This window comes from Telmatherina bonti, assembly GCF_933228915.1.
Source record: "Telmatherina bonti genome assembly, chromosome: 15".
Taxonomy (NCBI): domain Eukaryota; kingdom Metazoa; phylum Chordata; class Actinopteri; order Atheriniformes; family Telmatherinidae; genus Telmatherina; species Telmatherina bonti.
The window spans coordinates 2817719-2844939 of NC_136613.1; the positions used below are offsets into that span (position 1 = coordinate 2817719).

The 27221-nt window shown below is 45.8% G+C and overlaps 1 protein-coding gene across 1 annotated transcript in view; it reads left to right on the forward strand.

Moving 5' to 3' along the window:
- Positions 1-27221, forward strand: part of LOC306766733 (titin-like) — a 377999-nt gene that overhangs the window by 140814 nt on the left and 209964 nt on the right. Inside the window, 2 exon segments of the mRNA XM_079254554.1 lie at positions 18418-18522; positions 18620-18905. Of these exon segments, the coding sequence (XP_079110680.1) occupies positions 18418-18522; positions 18620-18905 (391 nt within the window).

Below are 27221 nucleotides of genomic sequence, written 5' to 3' on the forward strand. Positions count from 1 at the left end.
ATGAATGGATGGATGAATGATGGATGGATGGATGATGAATGGATGATAGATGGATGGATGGATGAATGATAGATGGATGATGAATGAGTGATGGATGAATGGATGGATGGATGGATGAATGATGGATGTATGGATGAATGATGGATGGATGGATGGATGGATGAATGACAGATGGATGGATGGATGGATGGATGAATGATGGATGGATGGATGATGGATGGATGGATGAATGATGGATGATGGATGGATGCTTGGACTGATGGATGTATGAATGATGGATGGATGGATGATGAATGGATGGATGGATGGATGGATGGATGATGGATGGATGGATGAATGATGGATGGATGGATGGATGAATGATGAATGATGGATGGATGGATGAATGACAGATGGATGGATGGATGGATTGATGGATGGATGGATGAATGATGGATGATGGATGGATGGATGCTTGGACTGATGGATGTATGAATGATGGATGGATGGATGATGAATGAATAATGGATGGATGGATGGATGATGGATGGATAGATGAATGAATGACAGATGGATGGATGGATGAATGACGGATGGATGGATGGATGAATGATGGATGGATGGATGGACGAATGATGGATGGATGATGGATGAATGATGGACGGATGGATGGATGAATGATGGATGGATTGATGAATGAGGGAAAGATGGATGAATGATGGACGGATGGATGGATGGATGACGGATGGATGGATGGAGGGATGATGGATGGATGGATGAATGATGAATGATGGATGGATGGATGAATGATGGATGATGGATGGATGCTTGGACTGATGGATGTATGAATGATGGATGGATGGATGAATGATGGATGGATGGATGATGGATGGATGAATGAGGGATGGATGGATGGATGATGGACGGATGGATGAATGATGGATGGATGGATGATGGATGGATGAATGAGGGATGGATGGATGGATGAATTATGGACAGATGGATGGATGGAGGATGGATTGATGGATGAATGAATGATGGATGGATGGATGAATGAATGAGGGATGGATGGATGGATGATGGATGGATAGATGGATGATGGATGGATGGATGAATGAGGGATGGATGGATGATGGATGAATGAATGATGGATTGAGGGATGGATGGATGGATGACGGATTGATGGATGAATGATGGATGGATGGATGAATGAGGGATGGATGAATGATGGTCGGATGGATGGATGGATGATGGATGGATGGATGAATGATGAACGGATGGATGGATGGACGAATGATGGACGGATGGATAGATGGATAAATGGATGATGGATGGATGAATGATTGATGGATGGATGGATGGATGATTGATGATGAATGATGGATGGATGGATGGAGGGATGATGGATGGATGGAGGGATGATGGATGGATGGATGAATGATGAATGGATGGATGAATGATGAATGGATGATGGATGGATGGATGGATGGATGGATGAATGATAGATGGATGATGAATGAATGATGGATGAATGGATGGATGGATGGATGGATGATGGATGTATGGATGAATGATGGATGGATTGATGAATGAGGGATGGATGGATGGATGAATGATGGACGTATGGATGGATGGATGACGGATGGATGGATGATGGATGGATGGATGATTGATGGATGGATGGACGAATGATGGACGGATGGATGGATGGAAGAATGATGGATGTATGGATGAATGATGGATGGATAGATGGATGAATGACAGATGGATGGATGGATGGATGGATGATGGATGGATGAATGAGGGATGGATGGATGGATGAATGATGGACGGATGGATGGATGGAGGATGGATTGATGGATGAATGAATGATGGATGGATGGATGAATGAATGAGGGATGAATGGATGGATGATGGATGGATAGATGGATGGATGGATGAATGAGGGATGGATGGATGATGGATGAATGAATGATGGATTGAGGGATGGATGGATGGATGACGGATGGATGGATGAATGATGGATGGATGGATGGATGATGGATGGATGAATGAGGGATGGATGGATGGATGAATGATGGTCGGATGGATGGATGGATGATGGATGGATGGATGAATGAATGATGGATTGAGGGATGGATGGATGGATGACGGATGGATGGATGATGGATGGATAGATGGATGGATGGATGATTGATGGATGGACGACTGATGGACGGATGGATGGATGGACGAATGATGGACGGATGGATAGATGGATAAATGGATGGATGAATGATTGATGGATGGATGATTGATGATGAATGATGGATGGATGGATGGAGGGATGATGGATGGATGGAGGGATGATGGATGGATGGATGAATGATGAATGGATGGATGAATGATGAATGGATGATGGATGGATGGATGGATGGATGGATGAATGATAGATGGATGATGAATGAATGATGGATGAATGGATGGATGGATGGATGAATGATGGATGTATGGATGAATGATGGATGGATGGATGGATGAATGACAGATGGATTGATGAATGAGGGATGGATGGATGAATGATGGACGGATGGATGGATGGATGACGGATGGATGGATGATGGATGGATGGATGGACGAATGATGGACGGATGGATGGATGGATGGGCGAATGATGGACGGATGGATGGATGGATGGATGGATGCTTGGATGGATGGATGGATGAATGATGGATGGATGGATGGATGAATGATGGATGGATGCTTGGACTGATGGATGTATGAATGATGGATGGATGGATGAATGATGGATGGATGGATGGATGAATGATGGATGGATGGATGATGGATGGATGAATGAGGGATGGATGGATGGATGAATGATGGACGGATGGATGGATGGATGGAGGATGGATTGATGGATGAATGAATGATGGATGGATGGATGAATGAATGAGGGATGAATGGATGGATGATGGATGGATAGATGGATGATGGATGGATGGATGAATGAGGGATGGATGGATGATGGATGGATGATGGATGGATGGATGAATGAATGATGGATTGAGGGATGGATGGATGGATGACGGATGGATGGATGAATGATGGATGGATGGATGGATGATGGATGGATGAATGAGGGATGGATGGATGGATGAATGATGGTCGGATGGATGGATGGATGATGGATGGATGGATGAATGAATGATGGATTGAGGGATGGATGGATGGATGGATGATGGATGGATAGATGGATGGATGGATGATTGATGGATGGATGGACGAATGATGGACGGATGGATGGATGGACGAATGATGGACGGATGGATAGATGGATGGATGGATGATGGATGGATGAATGATTGATGGATGGATGGATGGATGATTGATGATGAGTGATGGATGGATGGATGGAGGGATGATGGATGGATGGAGGGATGATGGATGGATGGATGAATGATGAATGGATGGATGAATGATGAATGGATGATGGATGGATGTATGAATGATAGATGGATGATGAATGAATGATGGATGGATGAATGATGGATGAATGATGGATGGATGGATGGATGAATGACAGATGGATGGATGTATGAATGACGGATGGATGGATGGATGAATGATGGATGGATGGATGAATGATGGATGGATGGATGAATGATGGATGATGGATGGATGATTGATGGATGGATGGATGGACGAATGATGGATGGATGATGGATGAATGATGGACGGATGGATGAATGATGGATGGATGGATGATAGATGGATGAATGAGGGATAGATGGATGGATGAATGATGGACGGATGGATGGATGGAGGATGGATTGATGGATGAATGAATGATGGATGGATGGATGAATGAATGAGGGATGGATGGATGGATGATGGATGGATGGATCGATGATGGATGGATGGATGAATGAATGATGGATTGAGGGATGGATGGATGGATGACGGATGGATGGATGAATGATGGATGGATGGATGATGGATGGATGAATGAGGGATGGATGGATGGATGAATGATGGTCGGATGGATGGATGGATGATGGATGGATGGATGAATGAATGATGGATTGAGGGATGGATGGATGGATGATGGATGGATGGATGATGGATGGATGATTGATGGATGGATGGACGGATGGATGGATGGATGGATGGATGCTTGGATGGATGGATGGATGAATGATGGATGGATGGATGGATGAATGATGGATGATGGATGGATGCTTGGACTGATGGATGTATGAATGATGGATGGATGGATGATGAATGAATAATGGATGGATGGATGACAGATGGATGGATGGATGGATGATGGATGAATGAATGATTGATGGATAGATGGATGGATGATTGATGATGGAGGGATGGATGGATGAATGAAAGATGGATGGATGGAGGGATGATGGATGGATGGATGAATGATGAATGGATGGATGAATGATGGATGGATGGATGATGAATGGATGATGGATGGATGGATGATGAATGATAGATGGATGATGAATGAGTGATGGATGAATGGATGGATGGATGGATGAATGATGCATGTATGGATGAATGATGGATGGATGGATGGATGAATGACAGATGGATGGATGGATGGATGAATGATGGATGAATGATGGATGGATGGATGGATGAATGATGGATGGATGGATGAATGATGGATGATGGATGGATGCTTGGACTGATGGATGTATGAATGATGGATGGATGGATGATGAATAAATAATGGATGGATGGATGACAGATGGATGGATGGATGGATGGATGGATCGATGGATGGATGATGGATGGATGAATGATTGATGGATAGATGGATGGATGATTTATGATGGATGGATGGATGGATGAATGAATGATGGATGGATGATGAATGGATGGATGATGAATGGATGATGGATGGATGGATGAATGATAGATGGATGATGAATGAATGATGGATGAATGGATGGATGGATGGAAGAATGATGGATGTATGGATGAATGATGGATGGATGGATGGATGAATGATGCATGGATGGATGAATGATGGATGGATGATTGATGGATGGATGGACAAATGATGGATGAATGATGGATGGATGCATGGATCATGAATGATGGATGGATGGAGGCTTGGATGGATGTATGAATGATGGATAGATGGATGATGAATGGATTATGGATGGATGGATGGATGATTGATGATGGATGAATGGAGGGATGATTGATGGATGGATGAATGATTGATGGATGGATGGATGCTTGGACTGATGGATGTATGAATGATGGATGGATGGATGAATGAATAATGGATGGATGGATGACAGATGGATGGATGGATGGATGGATGATGGATGGATGAATGATTGATGGATAGATGGATGGATGATTGATGATGGATGGATGGATGGATGAATGAATGATGGATGGATGGAGGGATGAGGGATGGATGGATGAATGAATGATGGATTGAGGTATGGATGGATGGATGATGGATGGATGGATGATTGATGGATGGATGGACGAATGATGGACGGATGGATGGATGTATGGATGCTTGGATGGATGGATGGATGAATGATGGATGGATGGATGGATGAATGATGGATGATGGATGGATGCTTGGACTGATGGATGGATGGATGATGAATGAATAATGGATGGATGGATGACAGATGGATGGATGGATGGATGGATGATGGATGAATGAATGATTGATGGATAGATGGATGGATGATTGATGATGGATGGATGAATGAAAGATGGATGGATGGAGGGATGATGGATGGATGGATGAATGATGAATGGATGGATGAATGATGGATGATGAATGATAGATGGATGATGAATGAGTGATGGATGGATGGATGGATGAATGATGGATGTATGGATGAATGATGGATGGATGGATGGATGAATGACAGATGGATGGATGGATGGATGAATGATGGATGGATGGATGGATGAATGATGGATGGATGGATGAATGATGGATGATGGATGGATGCTTGGACTGATGGATGTATGAATGATGGATGGATGGATGATGAATGAATAATGGATGGATGGATGACAGATGGATGGATGGATGGATGGATGATGGATGGATGAATGATTGATGGATAGATGGATGGATGATTTATGATGGATGGATGGATGGATGGATGAATGATGGATGGATGATGAATGGATGGATGAATGATGAATGGATGGATGATGAATGGATTATGGATGGATGGATTAATGATAGATGGATGATGAATGAATGATGGATGAATGGATGGATGGATGGAAGAATGATGGATGTATGGATGAATGATGGATGGATAGATGGATGAATGACAGATGGATGGATGGATGGATGATGGATGGATGAATGAGGGATGGATGGATGGATGAATGATGGACGGATGGATGGATGGAGGATGGATTGATGGATGAATGAATGATGGATGGATGGATGAATGAATGAGGGATGAATGGATGGATGATGGATGGATAGATGGATGATGGATGGATGGATGAATGAGGGATGGATGGATGATGGATGAATGATGGATGGATGATGGATGGATGGATTAATGAATGATGGATTGAGGGATGGATGGATGGATGACGGATGGATGGATGAATGATGGATGGATGGATGGATGATGGATGGATGAATGAGGGATGGATGGATGGATGAATGATGGTCGGATGGATGGATGGATGATGAATGGATTATGGATGGATGGATTAATGATAGATGGATGATGAATGAATGATGGATGAATGGATGGATGGATGGAAGAATGATGGATGTATGGATGAATGATGGATGGATAGATGGATGAATGACAGATGGATGGATGGATGGATGATGGATGGATGAATGAGGGATGGATGGATGGATGAATGATGGACGGATGGATGGATGGAGGATGGATTGATGGATGAATGAATGATGGATGGATGGATGAATGAATGAGGGATGAATGGATGGATGATGGATGGATAGATGGATGATGGATGGATGGATGAATGAGGGATGGATGGATGATGGATGAATGATGGATGGATGATGGATGGATGGATTAATGAATGATGGATTGAGGGATGGATGGATGGATGACGGATGGATGGATGAATGATGGATGGATGGATGGATGATGGATGGATGAATGAGGGATGGATGGATGGATGAATGATGGTCGGATGGATGGATGGATGATGGATGGATGGATGAATGAATGATGGATTGAGGGATGGATGGATGGATGACGGATGGATGGATGATGGATGGATAGATGGATGGATGGATGGACGAATGATGGACGGATGGATGGATGGACGAATGATGGACGGATGGATAGATGGATGGATGGATGGATGAAGGATGGAGGAATGATTGATGGATGGATGATGGATGATTGATGATGAATGATGGATGGATGGATGGAGGGATGATGGATGGATAGAGGGATGATGGATGGATGGATGAATGATGAATGGATGGATGAATGATGAATGGATGATGGATGGATGGATGATGGATGAATGGATGATTGATGATGGATGGATGGATGGATGAATGAAAGATGGATGGATGGATGAATGATGAATGGATGGATGAATGATGGATGGATGGATGATGAATGGATGATGGATGGATGGATGATGAATGATAGATGGATGATGAATGAGTGATGGATGAATGGATGGATGGATGGATGAATGATGGATGTATGGATGAATGATGGATGGATGGATGGATGAATGACAGATGGATGGATGGATGGATGAATGATGGATGAATGATGGATGGATGGATGGATGAATGATGGATGGATGGATGAATGATGGATGATGGATGGATGCTTGGACTGATGGATGGATGGATGATGAATGAATAATGGATGGATGGATGACAGATGGATGGATGGATGGATGGATGGATGGATGGATGGATGGATGGATGGATGGATGATGGATGGATGAATGATTGATGGATAGATGGATGGATGATTTATGATGGATGGATGGATGGATGAATGATGGATGGATGATGAATGGATGGATGAATGATGAATGGATGGATGATGAATGGATGATGGATGGATGGATGAATGATAGATGGATGATGAATGAATGATGGATGAATGGATGGATGGATGGAAGAATGATGGATGTATGGATGAATGATTGGATGGATGGATGGATGAATGACAGATGGATGGATGGATGATGGATGGATGAATGAGGGATGGATGGATGGATGAATGATGGACGGATGGATGGATGGAGGATGGATTGATGGATGAATGAATGATGGATGGATGGATGAATGAATGAGGGATGAATGGATGGATGATGGATGGATAGATGGATGATGGATGGATGGATGAATGAGGGATGGATGGATGATGGATGAATGATGGATGGATGATGGATGGATGGATTAATGAATGATGGATTGAGGGATGGATGGATGGATGACGGATGGATGGATGTATGATGGATGGATGGATGGATGGATGATGGATGGATGAATGAGGGATGGATGGATGGATGAATGATGGTCGGATGGATGGATGGATGATGGATGGATGGATGAATGAATGATGGATTGAGGGATGGATGGATGGATGACGGATGGATGGATGATGGATGGATAGATGGATGGATGGATGATTGATGGATGGATGGACGAATGATGGACGGATGGATGGATGGACGAATGATGGACGGATGGATAGATGGATGGATGGATGATGGATGGATGAATGATTGATGGATGGATGATGGATGATTGATGATGAATGATGGATGGATGGATGGAGGGATGATGGATGGATGGATGAATGATGAATGGATGGATGAATGATGAATGGATGGATGAATGATAGATGGATGATGAATGAATGATGGATGGATGAATGATGGATGGATGGATGGATGAATGACAGATGGATGGATGTATGAATGACGGATGGATGGATGGATGAATGATGGATGGATGGATGAATGATGGATGATGGATGGATGATTGATGGATGGATGGATGGACGAATGATGGATGGATGATGGATGAATGATGGACGGATGGATGAATGATGGATGGATGGATGATGGATGGATGAATGAGGGATAGATGGATGGATGAATGATGGACGGATGGATGGATGGAGGATGGATTGATGGATGAATGAATGATGGATGGATGGATGAATGAATGAGGGATGGATGGATGGATGATGGATGGATGGATCGATGATGGATGGATGGATGAATGAATGATGGATTGAGGGATGGATGGATGGATGACGGATGGATGGATGAATGATGGATGGATGGATGGATGATGGATGGATGAATGAGGGATGGATGGATGGATGAATGATGGTCGGATGGATGGATGGATGATGGATGGATGGATGAATGAATGATGGATTGAGGGATGGATGGATGGATGATGGATGGATGATTGATGGATGGATGGACGAATGATGGACGGATGGATGGATGGATGGATGGATGCTTGGATGGATGGATGGATGAATGATGGATGGATGGATGGATGAATGATGGATGATGGATGGATGCTTGGACTGATGGATGTATGAATGATGGATGGATGGATGATGAATGAATAATGGATGGATGGATGACAGATGGATGGATGGATGGATGGATGGATGATGGATGAATGAATGATTGATGGATAGATGGATGGATGATTGATGATGGATGGATGGATGGATGAATGAAAGATGGATGGATGGAGGGATGATGGATGGATGGATGAATGATGAATGGATGGATGAATGATGGATGGATGGATGATGAATGGATGATGGATGGATGGATGATGAATGATAGATGGATGATGAATGAGTGATGGATGAATGGATGGATGGATGGATGAATGATGGATGTATGGATGAATGATGGATGGATGGATGGATGAATGACAGATGGATGGATGAATGATGGATGAATGATGGATGGATGATGAATGGATGGATGATGAATGGATGATGGATGGATGGATGAATGATAGATGGATGATGAATGAATGATGGATGAATGGATGGATGGATGGAAGAATGATGGATGTATGGATGAATGATGGATGGATGGATGGATGAATGATGGATGGATGGATGAATGATGGATGGATGATTGATGGATGGATGGACAAATGATGGATGAATGATGGATGGATGCATGGATCATGAATGATGGATGGATGGAGGCTTGGATGGATGTATGAATGATGGATAGATGGATGATGAATGGATTATGGATGGATGGATGGATGATTGATGATGGATGAATGGAGGGATGATTGATGGATGGATGAATGATGGATGGATGGATGGATGCTTGGACTGATGGATGTATGAATGATGGATGGATGGATGATGAATGAATAATGGATGGATGGATGACAGATGGATGGATGGATGGATGGATGATGGATGGATGAATGATTGATGGATAGATGGATGGATGATTGATGATGGATGGATGGATGGATGAATGAATGATGGATGGATGGAGGGATGAGGGATGGATGGATGAATGAATGATGGATTGAGGTATGGATGGATGGATGATGGATGGATGGATGATTGATGGATGGATGGACGAATGATGGACGGATGGATGGATGTATGGATGCTTGGATGGATGGATGGATGAATGATGGATGGATGGATGGATGAATGATGGATGATGGATGGATGCTTGGACTGATGGATGGATGGATGATGAATGAATAATGGATGGATGGATGACAGATGGATGGATGGATGGATGGATGATGGATGAATGAATGATTGATGGATAGATGGATGGATGATTGATGATGGATGGATGAATGAAAGATGGATGGATGGAGGGATGATGGATGGATGGATGAATGATGAATGGATGGATGAATGATGGATGATGAATGATAGATGGATGATGAATGAGTGATGGATGGATGGATGGATGAATGATGGATGTATGGATGAATGATGGATGGATGGATGGATGAATGACAGATGGATGGATGGATGGATGGATGAATGATGGATGGATGGATGGATGAATGATGGATGATGGATGGATGCTTGGACTGATGGATGTATGAATGATGGATGGATGGATGATGAATGAATAATGGATGGATGGATGACAGATGGATGGATGGATGGATGGATGATGGATGGATGAATGATTGATGGATAGATGGATGGATGATTTATGATGGATGGATGGATGGATGGATGAATGATGGATGGATGATGAATGGATGGATGAATGATGAATGGATGGATGATGAATGGATTATGGATGGATGGATTAATGATAGATGGATGATGAATGAATGATGGATGAATGGATGGATGGATGGAAGAATGATGGATGTATGGATGAATGATGGATGGATAGATGGATGAATGACAGATGGATGGATGGATGGATGATGGATGGATGAATGAGGGATGGATGGATGGATGAATGATGGACGGATGGATGGATGGAGGATGGATTGATGGATGAATGAATGATGGATGGATGGATGAATGAATGAGGGATGAATGGATGGATGATGGATGGATAGATGGATGATGGATGGATGGATGAATGAGGGATGGATGGATGATGGATGAATGATGGATGGATGATGGATGGATGGATTAATGAATGATGGATTGAGGGATGGATGGATGGATGACGGATGGATGGATGAATGATGGATGGATGGATGGATGATGGATGGATGAATGAGGGATGGATGGATGGATGAATGATGGTCGGATGGATGGATGGATGATGGATGGATGGATGAATGAATGATGGATTGAGGGATGGATGGATGGATGACGGATGGATGGATGATGGATGGATAGATGGATGGATGGATGATTGATGGATGGATGGACGAATGATGGACGGATGGATGGATGGACGAATGATGGACGGATGGATAGATGGATGGATGGATGGATGAAGGATGGAGGAATGATTGATGGATGGATGATGGATGATTGATGATGAATGATGGATGGATGGATGGAGGGATGATGGATGGATAGAGGGATGATGGATGGATGGATGAATGATGAATGGATGGATGAATGATGAATGGATGATGGATGGATGGATGATGGATGAATGGATGATTGATGATGGATGGATGGATGGATGAATGAAAGATGGATGGATGGATGAATGATGAATGGATGGATGAATGATGGATGGATGGATGATGAATGGATGATGGATGGATGGATGATGAATGATAGATGGATGATGAATGAGTGATGGATGAATGGATGGATGGATGGATGAATGATGGATGTATGGATGAATGATGGATGGATGGATGGATGAATGACAGATGGATGGATGGATGGATGAATGATGGATGAATGATGGATGGATGGATGGATGAATGATGGATGGATGGATGAATGATGGATGATGGATGGATGCTTGGACTGATGGATGGATGGATGATGAATGAATAATGGATGGATGGATGACAGATGGATGGATGGATGGATGGATGGATGGATGATGGATGGATGAATGATTGATGGATAGATGGATGGATGATTTATGATGGATGGATGGATGGATGAATGATGGATGGATGATGAATGGATGGATGAATGATGAATGGATGGATGATGAATGGATGATGGATGGATGGATGAATGATAGATGGATGATGAATGAATGATGGATGAATGGATGGATGGATGGAAGAATGATGGATGTATGGATGAATGATTGGATGGATGGATGGATGAATGACAGATGGATGGATGGATGATGGATGGATGAATGAGGGATGGATGGATGGATGAATGATGGACGGATGGATGGATGGAGGATGGATTGATGGATGAATGAATGATGGATGGATGGATGAATGAATGAGGGATGAATGGATGGATGATGGATGGATAGATGGATGATGGATGGATGGATGAATGAGGGATGGATGGATGATGGATGAATGATGGATGGATGATGGATGGATGGATTAAAGAATGATGGATTGAGGGATGGATGGATGGATGACGGATGGATGGATGTATGATTGATGGATGGATGGATGGATGATGGATGGATGAATGAGGGATGGATGGATGGATGAATGATGGTCGGATGGATGGATGGATGATGGATGGATGGATGAATGAATGATGGATTGAGGGATGGATGGATGGATGACGGATGGATGGATGATGGATGGATAGATGGATGGATGGATGATTGATGGATGGATGGACGAATGATGGACGGATGGATGGATGGACGAATGATGGACGGATGGATAGATGGATGGATGGATGATGGATGGATGAATGATTGATGGATGGATGATGGATGATTGATGATGAATGATGGATGGATGGATGGAGGGATGATGGATGGATGGAGGGATGATGGATGGATGGATGAATGATGAATGGATGGATGAATGATGAATGGATGGATGAATGATAGATGGATGATGAATCAATGATGGATGGATGAATGATGGATGGATGGATGGATGAATGACAGATGGATGGATGTATGAATGACGGATGGATGGATGGATGAATGATGGATGGATGGATGAATGATGGATGATGGATGGATGATTGATGGATGGATGGATGGACGAATGATGGATGGATGATGGATGAATGATGGACGGATGGATGAATGATGGATGGATGGATGATGGATGGATGAATGAGGGATAGATGGATGGATGAATGATGGACGGATGGATGGATGGAGGATGGATTGATGGATGAATGAATGATGGATGGATGGATGAATGAATGAGGGATGGATGGATGGATGATGGATGGATGGATCGATGATGGATGGATGGATGAATGAATGATGGATTGAGGGATGGATGGATGGATGACGGATGGATGGATGAATGATGGATGGATGGATGGATGATGGATGGATGAATGAGGGATGGATGGATGGATGAATGATGGTCGGATGGATGGATGGATGATGGATGGATGGATGAATGAATGATGGATTGAGGGATGGATGGATGGATGATGGATGGATGATTGATGGATGGATGGACGAATGATGGACGGATGGATGGATGGATGGATGGATGCTTGGATGGATGGATGGATGAATGATGGATGGATGGATGGATGAATGATGGATGATGGATGGATGCTTGGACTGATGGATGTATGAATGATGGATGGATGGATGATGAATGAATAATGGATGGATGGATGACAGATGGATGGATGGATGGATGGATGGATGATGGATGGATGAATGATTGATGGATAGATGGATGGATGATTGATGATGGATGGATGGATGGATGAATGAAAGATGGATGGATGGAGGGATGATGGATGGATGGATGAATGATGAATGGATGGATGAATGATGGATGGATGGATGATGAATGGATGATGGATGGATGGATGATGAATGATAGATGGATGATGAATGAGTGATGGATGAATGGATGGATGGATGGATGAATGATGGATGTATGGATGAATGATGGATGGATGGATGGATGAATGACAGATGGATGGATGAATGATGGATGAATGATGGATGGATGGATTGATGAATGAAGGATGGATGGATGATGGATGGATGGATGAATGATGGATGGATGGATGAATGATGGATGATGGATGATGGATGAATGATGGATGGATGGATGAAGGATGGATGGATGGATGGATGGATGGATGATGAATGGATGATGGATGGATGATGAATGAATGGATGGATGGATGGATGAATGATGGATGTATGGATGAATGATGGATGGATGGATGGATGAATGACAGATGGATGGATGGATGAATGACGGATGGATGGATGAATGAATGATGGATGGATGGATGATGGATGGATGGATGATTGATGGATGATGGATGGATGAATGATGAATGATGGATGATTGATGGATGAAGGATGGATGAATGATGGCTAATGGATGGATGAATGATGGATGGATGGATGGATGAATGGATGGCTGATGGATGGATGAATGAAGGATGGATGGATGGATGAATGAATGATGGATGGATGGATGAATGATGGCTGATGGATGGATGAATGATGGATGGATGGATGGATGGATGGCTGATGGATGGATGAATGATGGATGGATGGATGGATTAATGAATGATGGGTGGATGGATGAATGAATGAGGGATGGATGGATGGATGATGGATGATTGGATGATGGATGGATGGATGAATGAGGGATGGATGGATGGATGAATGATGGATGGATGGATGATGGATGAATGAATGATGGATTGAGGGATGGATGTATGGATGACGGATGGATGGATGAATGATGGATGGATGGATGGATGAATGAGGGATGGATGGATGGATGAATGATGGTCGGATGGATGGATGGATGATGGATGGATGGATGAATGATGGATGGATGGATGAATGAATGATGGATTGAGGTATGGATGGATGGATGACGGATGGATGGATGAATGATGGATGGATGATGGATGGATGGATGACTGATGGATGTATGAATGATGGATGAATGGATGATGAATGAATCATGGATGGATGGATGAAGGATGGATGGATAGATGGATGGATGGATGATGGATGGATGAATGATTGATGGATAGATGGATGGATGATTGATGATGGATGGATGGATGGATGGATGGAGGGATGATGGATGGATGGATGGAGGGATGATGGATGGATGGATGAATGATGAATGGATGGATGAATGATGGATGGATGGATGATGAATGGATGGATGGATGGATGAATGATAGATGGATGATGAATGAGTGATGGATGAATGGATGGATGGATGAATGATGGATGTATGGATGAATGATGGATGGATGGATGGATGGATGAATGACAGATGGATGGATGGATGAATGATGGATGGATGGATGAATGATGGATGGATGGATGATGGATGGATGGATGGATGATGGATGGATGGATGAATGATGAATGATGGATGATGGATGATGGATGGATGAATGATGGATGGATGGATGAATGATGGATGGATGGATGGATGGATGGATGAATGACAGATGGATGGATGGATGGATGAATGATGGATGGATGGATGAATGACAGATGGATGGATGAATGATGGATGAATGATGGATGGATGGATGGATGGATGAATGATGGATGGATGAATGAAGGATGAATGGATGATGGATGGATGATGAATGAATGGATGGATGGATGGATGAATGATGGATGTATGGATGAATGATTGGATGGATGGATAGATGCTTGGATGGATGGATGGATGAATGATGGATGGATGGATGGATGGATGAATGATGGATGATGGATGGATGCTTGGACTGATGGATGTATGAATGATGGATGATGGATGGATGAATGAGGGATGGATGGATGGATGAATGATGGACAGATGGATGGATGGATGGATGACTGATGGATGGATGGATGAATGATGGATGATGGATGGATGCTTGGACTGATGGATGTATGAATGATGGATGGATGAATGATGGATGGATGGATGATGGATGGATGAATGAGGGATGGATGGATGGATGAATGATGGACGGATGGATGGATGGATGATGGATGGATGGATGAATGAATGAGGGATGGATGGATGGATGATGGATGGATAGATGGATGATGGATGGATGGATGAATGATGGATGGATGGATGATGGATGGATGAATGATGGACGGATGGATGGATGATGGATGGATGGATGAATGGATGGATGGATGGATGACGGATGGATGAATGATGGATGGATGGATGGATGATGGATGGATGAATGAGGGATGGATGGATGGATGGATGAATGATGGTCGGATGGATGGATGGATGATGGATGGATGGATGGATGAATGATGGATTGAGGGATGGATGGATGGATGAATGATGGATGGATGGATGAATGAATGAGGGATGGATGGATGGATGATGGATGGATAGATGGATGGACGATGGATGGATAGATGGATGGATGGATGGATGGATGATTAATGGATGGATGGACGAATGATGGACGGATGGATGGATGGACGAATGATGGACGGATGGATGGATGAATGATGGATGATGGATGGATGGATGACTGATGGATGTATGAATGATGGATGAATGGATGATGAATGAATCATGGATGGATGGATGACGGATGGATGGATAGATGGATGGATGGATGATGGATGGATGAATGATTGATGGATAGATGGATGGATGATTGATGATGGATGGATGGATGGATGGATGGATGGATGGATGATGGATGGATGGATGGAGGGATGATGGATGGATGGATGAATGATGAATGGATGGATGAATGATGGATGGATGGATGATGAATGGATGGATGGATGGATGAATGATAGATGGATGATGAATGAGTGATGGATGAATGGATGTATGGATGGATGGATGAATGATGCATGGATGGATGAATGATGGATGGATGGATGGATGGATGAATGATGGCTGATGGATGAATGATGGATGGATGGATGGATGGATGAATGATGGATGGATGGATGAATGGTGGATGATGGATGGATGCTTGGACTGAAGTATGTATGAATGATGGATGGATGATTGATGATGAATGATGGATGGATGGATGGAGGGATGATGGATGGATGGATGAATGATGAATGGATGGATGAATGATGGATGGATGAATGATGAATGGATGGATGGATGATGAATGGATGATGGATGGATGATGAATGAATGGATGGATGGATGGATGAATGATGGATGTATGGATGAATGATGGATGGATGGATGGATGAATGACAGATGGATGGATGGATGAATGACGGATGGATGGATGAATGAATGATGGATGGATGGATGATGGATGGATGGATGATTGATGGATGATGGATGGATGAATGATGGATGATTGATGGATGAAGGATGGATGAATGATGGCTGATGGATGGATGAATGATGGATGGATGGATGGATGAATGGATGGCTGATGGATGGATGAATGATGGATGGATGGATGGATGAATGAATGATGGATGGATGGATGAATGATGGCTGATGGATGGATGAATGATGGATGGATGGATGGATGATGGACGGATGGATGGATGGATGAATGATGGATGGATGGATGAATGATGGATGGATGGATGGATGGATGAATGATGGACGGATGGATGGATGGATGGATGGATGAATGATGGACGGATGGATGGATGGATGGATGGATGGATGAATGATGAACGGATGGATTGATGGATGGATGAATGATGGATGGATGGATGGATGGATGAATGATGGATGAATGGATGGATTATGTTCCATATGTACAAGACTTGCGGACCAGACTGGACCCCTGGAGGCCTGTCTTCGTAGCGGATCGCAGGTTTGATTCCCGTGGTTCACATGTGAAACTGGTTTGTATGTTGCAGAGAAACCAGGAGCTGCTCCTCCGGCTGAAGCTGCAGCTGTTCCCACCAAAGAACTGGACAATCTGTTCTTCATCGAGGAGCCACAATCTGCACATGTCACAGAGAGTAAGACCACCGCCATCATCATCATCATCATCATCATCATCATCATCATCATCATCATCAGTGTCCTGCTACTAACTGCCCCCCTGCTGCTCCACAGAGGGGACCGCCACCTTCATCGCCAAAGTGGGCGGAGACCCCATCCCCAGCGTCAAGTGGATGAAAGGGAAGTGGCGTCAGCTGACACACGGAGGTCGGATCTTCATCCAGCAGAAAGGTCAGGAGGCCAAGCTGGAGATCCGAGAGGTGACCAGGTCTGATTCGGGTCAGTACCGCTGTGTCGCCTCCAACAAGCATGGCGAGATCGAGAGCGCCGCCGACATGCACGTCGTAGAGAAGAAGGAGGCAACTCAGCTGGAGGGGGACCTCCGAGCCAAACTCAAAAAGTATGTTTACTTACGTTTACTTTGCCGTTTTACACCACATCACGCCATTTTACACCACGCCATTTTACACCAAGCCGTTTTACACCAAGCCGTTTTACACCACGCCGTTTTACACCACACCATTTTACACCACACCATTTTACACCACACCATTTTACACCACGCCATTTTACACCACGCCACACCGTTTTACACCACGCCATTTTACACCACGCCACACCGTTTTACACCACGCCATTTTACACCACGCCACACCGTTTTACACCACGCCATTTTACACCACGCCACACCGTTTTACACCACGCCATTTTACACCACGCCGTTTTACACCAAGCCGTTTTACACCACACCATTTTACACCACGCCACACCGTTTTACACCACGCCGTTTTACACCACACCATTGTACACCACGCCACACCGTTTTACACCACGCCGTTTTACACCAAGCCGTTTTACACCACACCATTTTACACCACACCATTTTACACCACGCCACACCGTTTTACACCACGCCGTTTTACACCACACCATTTTACACCACACCATTTTACACCAAGCCGTTTTACACCACACCATTTTACACCACGCCACACCGTTTTACACCACGCCGTTTTACACCACACCATTTTACACCACGCCACGCCGTTGTACACCACGCCATTTTACACCACACCATTTTACACCAAGCCGTTTTACACCACACCATTTTACACCACACCATTTTACACCACGCCACGCCGTTGTACACCACGCCATTTTACACCCCACCGTTTTACACCACACCATTTTACACCAAGCCGTTTTACACCACACCATTTTACACCACACCATTTTACACCACGCCACACCGTTTTACACCACGCCATTTTACACCACACCATTTTACACCACGCCACACTGTTTTACACCACGCCATTTTACACCCCACCGTTTTACACCACGCCGTTGTACATCACGCCGTTTTACACCATGCCGTTTTACACCATGCCGTTTTACACCATGCCGTTTTACACGACGCCACACTGTTTTACACCACGCCATTTTACACCCCACCGTTTTACACCACGCCGTTGTACATCACGCCGTTTTACACCATGCCGTTTTACACCATGCCGTTTTACACCACGCCATTTTACACCACACCATTTTACACCACGCCACACTGTTTTACACCACGCCATTTTACACCCCACCGTTTTACACCACGCCGTTGTACGCCGTTTTACATCACGCCGTTTTACACCATGCCGTTTTACACCACGCCGTTTTACACCACGCCGTTTTACACCACATCACGCCGTTTTACACCACGCCACGCCGTTTTACACCACATCACGCCGTTTTACACCACATCACGCCGTTTTACACCACGCCACACCGTTTTACACCACGCCATTTTACACTACGCCACGCCATTTTACACTACGCCACGCCGTTCTACACCACGCCACACCATTTTACACCACACCATTTTACACCACGCCACACCGTTTTACACCACACCATTTTACACCACGCCACACTGTTTTACACCACGCCATTTTACACCCCACCGTTTTACACCACGCCGTTTTACACCATGCCGTTTTACACCACGCCGTTTTACACCACGCCGTATTACACCACGTCACGCCGTTTTACACCACGCCACGCCGTTTTACACCACGCCATTTTACACCACGCCATTTTACACCACGCCATTTTACACCACACCGCTTTACACCACGCCGCTTTACACCACGCCGCTTTACACCATGCCGCTTTACACCACACCACACCGTTTTACACCACGCCACACCGTTTTACACCACGCCATTTTACACCACGCCGTTTTACACCACGCCGCTTTACACCACGCCGCTTTACACCACGCCGCTTTACACCACACCGTTTTACACCACACCGTTTTACACCACACCATTTTACACCACGCCACACCGTTTTACACCAAATCACCCCGTTTTACACCACACCATTTTACATCCCGCCGTTTTACACCACATCACGCTGTTTTACACCACATCACGCCGTTTTACACCCCGTCACGCCGTTTTACACCACGCCACGCCGTTTTACACCACGCCACGCCGTTTTACACCACGCCACGCCGTTTTACACCACGCCACACCGTTTTACACCACACCATTTTACACCACGCCGTTTTACACCACGCCACACCGTTTTACACCATACCGTTTTACACTACGCCACGCCGTTTTACACCACATCACGCCGTTTTACACCACGCCACGCCGTTTTACACCATACCGTTTTACACCATACCGTTTTACACCACACCATTTTACACCACGCCGTTTTACACCATACCGTTTTACACCACACCATTTTACACCACGCCGTTTTACACCATACCGTTTTACACCATGCCGTTTTACACCACGCCGTTCTACACCACGCCACACCATTTTACACCACGCCACACCGTTTTACACCACACCATTTTACACCACGCCACACTGTTTTACACCACGCCATTTTACACCCCACCGTTTTACACCACGCCGTTTTACACCATGCCGTTTTACACCATGCCGTTTTACACCACGCCGTTTTACACCACGCCGTTTTACACCACGTCACGCCGTTTTACACCACGCCACGCCGTTTTACACCACGCCATTTTACACCACGCCATTTTACACCCCACCGTTTTACACCACGCCGTTGTACATCACGCCGTTTTACACCATGCCGTTTTACACCATGCCGTTTTACACCACGCCATTTTACACCCCACCGTTTTACACCACGCCGTTGTACGCCGTTTTACATCACGCCGTTTTACACCATGCCGTTTTACACCACGCCGTTTTACACCACGCCGTTTTACACCACGCCACGCCGTTTTACACCACGCCACGCCGTTTTACACCACGCCACGCCGTTTTACACCACGCCATTTTACACCCCACCGTTTTACACCACGCCGTTGTACATCACGCCGTTTTACCCCATGCCGTTTTACACCATGCCGTTTTACACCACGCCATTTTACACCACACCATTTTACACCACGCCACACTGTTTTACACCACGCCATTTTACACCCCACCGTTTTACACCACGCCGTTGTACGCCGTTTTACATCACGCCGTTTTACACCATGCCGTTTTACACCACGCCGTTTTACACCACGCCGTTTTACACCACGCCGTTTTACACCACGCCGTTTTACACCACGCCACGCCGTTTTACACCACGCCACGCCGTTTTACACCACGCCATTTTACACCACGCCATTTTACACCCCACCGTTTTACACCACGCCGTTGTACATCACGCCGTTTTACACCATGCCGTTTTACACCACGCCATTTTACACCACACCATTTTACACCACGCCACACTGTTTTACACCACGCCGTTGTACGCCGTTTTACATCACGCCGTTTTACACCATGCCGTTTTACACCATGCCGTTTTACACCACGCCGTTTTACACCACATCACGCCGTTTTACACCACGCCACGCCGTTTTACACCACATCACGCCGTTTTACACCACATCACGCCGTTTTACACCACGCCACACCGTTTTACACCACGCCACACCGTTTTACACCACGCCATTTTACACTACGCCACGCCATTTTACACTACGCCACGCCGTTTTACACCACGCCACACCATTTTACACCACGCCATTTTACACCATGCCGTTTTACACCACGCCGTTCTACACCACGCCACACCATTTTACACCACACCATTTTACACCACGCCACACCGTTTTACACCACGCCATTTTACACCCCACCGTTTTACACCACGCCGTTTTACACCATGCCGTTTTACACCACGCCGTTTTACACCACGCCGTTTTACACCACGTCACGCCGTTTTACACCACGCCACGCCGTTTTACACCACGCCATTTTACACCACGCCGTTTTACACCACACCGCTTTACACCACACCATTTTACACCACGCCACACCGTTTTACACCACGCCATTTTACACCCCACCGTTTTACACCACGCCGTTTTACACCATGCCGTTTTACACCACGCCGTTTTACACCACGCCGTTTTACACCACGTCACGCCGTTTTACACCACGCCACGCCGTTTTACACCACGCCACGCCGTTTTACACCACGCCATTTTACACCCCACCGTTTTACACCACGCCGTTTTACACCACACCATTTTACACCACGCCACACTGTTTTACACCACGCCATTTTACACCCCACCGTTTTACACCACGCCGTTTTACACCATGCCGTTTTACACCACGCCGTTTTACACCACGCCGTTTTACACCACGTCACGCCGTTTTACACCACGCCACGCCGTTTTACACCACGCCACGCCGTTTTACACCACGCCATTTTACACCACGCCGTTTTACACCACACCGCTTTACACCACGCCGCTTTACACCACGCCGCTTTACACCATGCCGCTTTACACCATGCCGCTTTACACCACGCCACGCCGTTTTACACCACGCCGCTTTACACCACGCCGCTTTACACCACGCCGCTTTACACCACACCGTTTTACACCACACCATTTTACACCACACCATTTTACACCACGCCACACCGTTTTACACCAAATCACGCCGTTTTACACCACACCATTTTACATCCCGCCGTTTTACACCACATCACGCTGTTTTACACCAAATCACGCCGTTTTACACCCCGTCACGCCGTTTCACACCACGCCACGCCGTTTTACACCATGCCACGCCGTTTTACACCACGCCACACCGTTTTACACCACACCATTTTACACCACGCCGTTTTACACCACGCCACACCGTTTTACACCATACCGTTTTACACTACGCCACGCCGTTTTACACCACATCACGCCGTTTTACACCACGCCACGCCGTTTTACACCATACCGTTTTACACCATACCGTTTTACACCACACCATTTTACACCACGCCGTTTTACACCATACCGTTTTACACCACACCATTTTACACCACGCCGTTTTACACCATACCGTTTTACACCATACCGTTTTACACCACGCCGCTTTACACCACGCCGTTTTACACCACGCCGTTCTACACCACGCCACACCATTTTACACCACGCCACACTGTTTTACACCACACCATTTTACACCACGCCACACTGTTTTACACCACGCCATTTTACACCCCACCGTTTTACACCACGCCGTTTTACACCACGCCGTTTTACACCACGTTACGCCGTTTTACACCACGCCACGCCGTTTTACACCACGCCACGCCGTTTTACACCACGCCATTTTACACCACGCCATTTTACACCACGCCATTTTACACCACGCCATTTTACACCACACCGCTTTACACCACGCCGCTTTACACCACGCCGCTTTACACCACGCCGCTTTACACCACGCCGCTTTACACCATGCCGCTTTACACCATGCCGCTTTACACCACGCCACGCCGTTTTACACCACGCCGCTTTACACCACGCCGCTTTACACCACGCCGCTTTACACCACGCCGCTTTACACCACACCATTTTACACCACACCACACCGTTTTACACCACGCCACACCGTTTTACACCACGCCATTTTACACCACGCCGCTTTACACCACGCCGCTTTACACCACGCCGCTTTACACCACGCCGTTTTACACCACGCCGTTTTACACCACACCATTTTACACCACACCATTTTACACCACGCCACACCGTTTTACACCACACCATTTTACATCCCGCCGTTTTACACCACATCACGCTGTTTTACACCAAATCACGCCGTTTTACACCCCGTCACGCCGTTTTACACCACGCCACGCCGTTTTACACCACGCCACGCCGTTTTACACCACACCACACCGTTTTACACCACACCATTTTACACCACGCCGTTTTACACCACGCCACACCGTTTTACACCATACCGTTTTACACTACGCCACGCCGTTTTACACCACATCACGCCGTTTTACACCACGCCACGCCGTTTTACACCATACCGTTTTACACCATACCGTTTTACACCACACCATTTTACACCACGCCGTTTTACACCATACCGTTTTACACCACACCATTTTACACCACGCCGTTTTACACCATACCGTTTTACACCATACCGTTTTACACCACGCCGTTTTACACCACACCATTTTACATCACGCCGTTTTACACCACGCCACGCCGTTTTACACCACGCCACGCCGTTTTACACCATACCGTTTTACACCATACCGTTTTACACCACACCGTTTTACACCACGCCGCTTTACACCACGCCGTTTTACACCACGCCGTTCTACACCACGCCACACCATTTTACACCACGCCACACCGTTTTACACCACACCATTTTACACCACGCCACACTGTTTTACACCACGCCATTTTACACCCCACCGTTTTACACCACGCCGTTTTACACCACGCCGTTTTACACCACGCCATTTTACACCACGCCGTTTTACACCACGCCGTTCTACACCACGCCACACCATTTTACACCACGCCACACCGTTTTACACCACACCATTTTACACCACGCCACACTGTTTTACACCACGCCATTTTACACCCCACCGTTTTACACCACGCCGTTTTACACCACGCCGTTTTACACCACGCCGTTTTACACCACGCCGTTTTACACCACGCCATTTTACACCACGCCGTTTTACACCACGCCGTTCTACACCACGCCACACCATTTTACACCACGCCACACCGTTTTACACCACACCATTTTACACCACGCCACACTGTTTTACACCACGCCATTTTACACCACGCCATTTTACACCACACCGCTTTACACCACGCCGCTTTACACCACGCCGCTTTACACCACGCCGCTTTACACCACGCCGCTTTACACCACACCATTTTACACCACACCATTTTACACCACACACCACCGTTTTACACCACGCCATTTTACACCACGCCGCTTTACACCACGCCGCTTTACACCACGCCGCTTTACACCACACCGTTTTACACCACACCGTTTTACACCACACCATTTTACACCACACCATTTTACACCACGCCACACCGTTTTACACCACACCATTTTACATCCCGCCGTTTTACACCACATCACGCTGTTTTACACCAAATCACGCCGTTTTACACCCCGTCACGCCGTTTTACACCACGCCACGCCGTTTTACACCACGCCACGCCGTTTTACACCACGCCACACCGTTTTACACCACACCATTTTACACCACGCCGTTTTACACCACGCCACACCGTTTTACACCATACCGTTTTACACTACGCCACGCCGTTTTACACCACATCACGCCGTTTTACACCACGCCACGCCGTTTTACACCATACCGTTTTACACCATACCGTTTTACACCACACCATTTTACACCACGCCGTTTTACACCATACCGTTTTACACCACACCATTTTACACCACGCCGTTTTACACCACACCATTTTACATCACGCCGTTTTACACCACGCCACGCCGTTTTACACCACGCCGTTGTACACCACGCCGTTTTACACCACACCGTTTTACACCACGCTATTTTACGCCACGCCATTTTACACCACGCCACTTTACACCACGCCGCTTTACACCACGCCGCTTTACACCACGCCGCTTTACACCACGCCGCTTTACACTACGCCACGCCGCTTTACACTACGCCACGCCGTTTTACACCACATGACGCCGTTTTACACCACGCCACACCATTTTACACCACACCATTTTACACCACGCCACACCGTTTTACACCACGCCATTTTACACCACACCATTTTACACCACACCACACTGTTTTACACCACGCCATTTTACACCCCACCGTTTTACACCACGCCGTTGTACATCACGCCGTTTTACACCATGCCGTTTTACACCATGCCGTTTTACACCATGCCGTTTTACACCACGCCGTTTTACACCACGCCGTTTTACACCACGTCACGCCGTTTTACACCACGCCACGCCGTTTTACACCACGCCACGCCATTTTACACCACGCCATTTTACACCACACCGCTTTACACCACGCCGTTTTACACCACATCACGCTGTTTTACACCACATCACGCTGTTTTACACCACGCCACGCCGTTTTACACCACGCCACGCCGTTTTACACCACGCCACGCCGTTTTACACCACACAGTTTTACACCATACCGTTTTACACCACGCCGTTTTACACCACACCATTATACATCACGCCATTTTACATCACGCCATTTTACACCACGCCACGCCGTTTTACACCATACCGTTTTACACCACGCCGTTTTACACCATACCGTTTCACACCATACCGTTTTACACCATACCGTTTTACACCATACC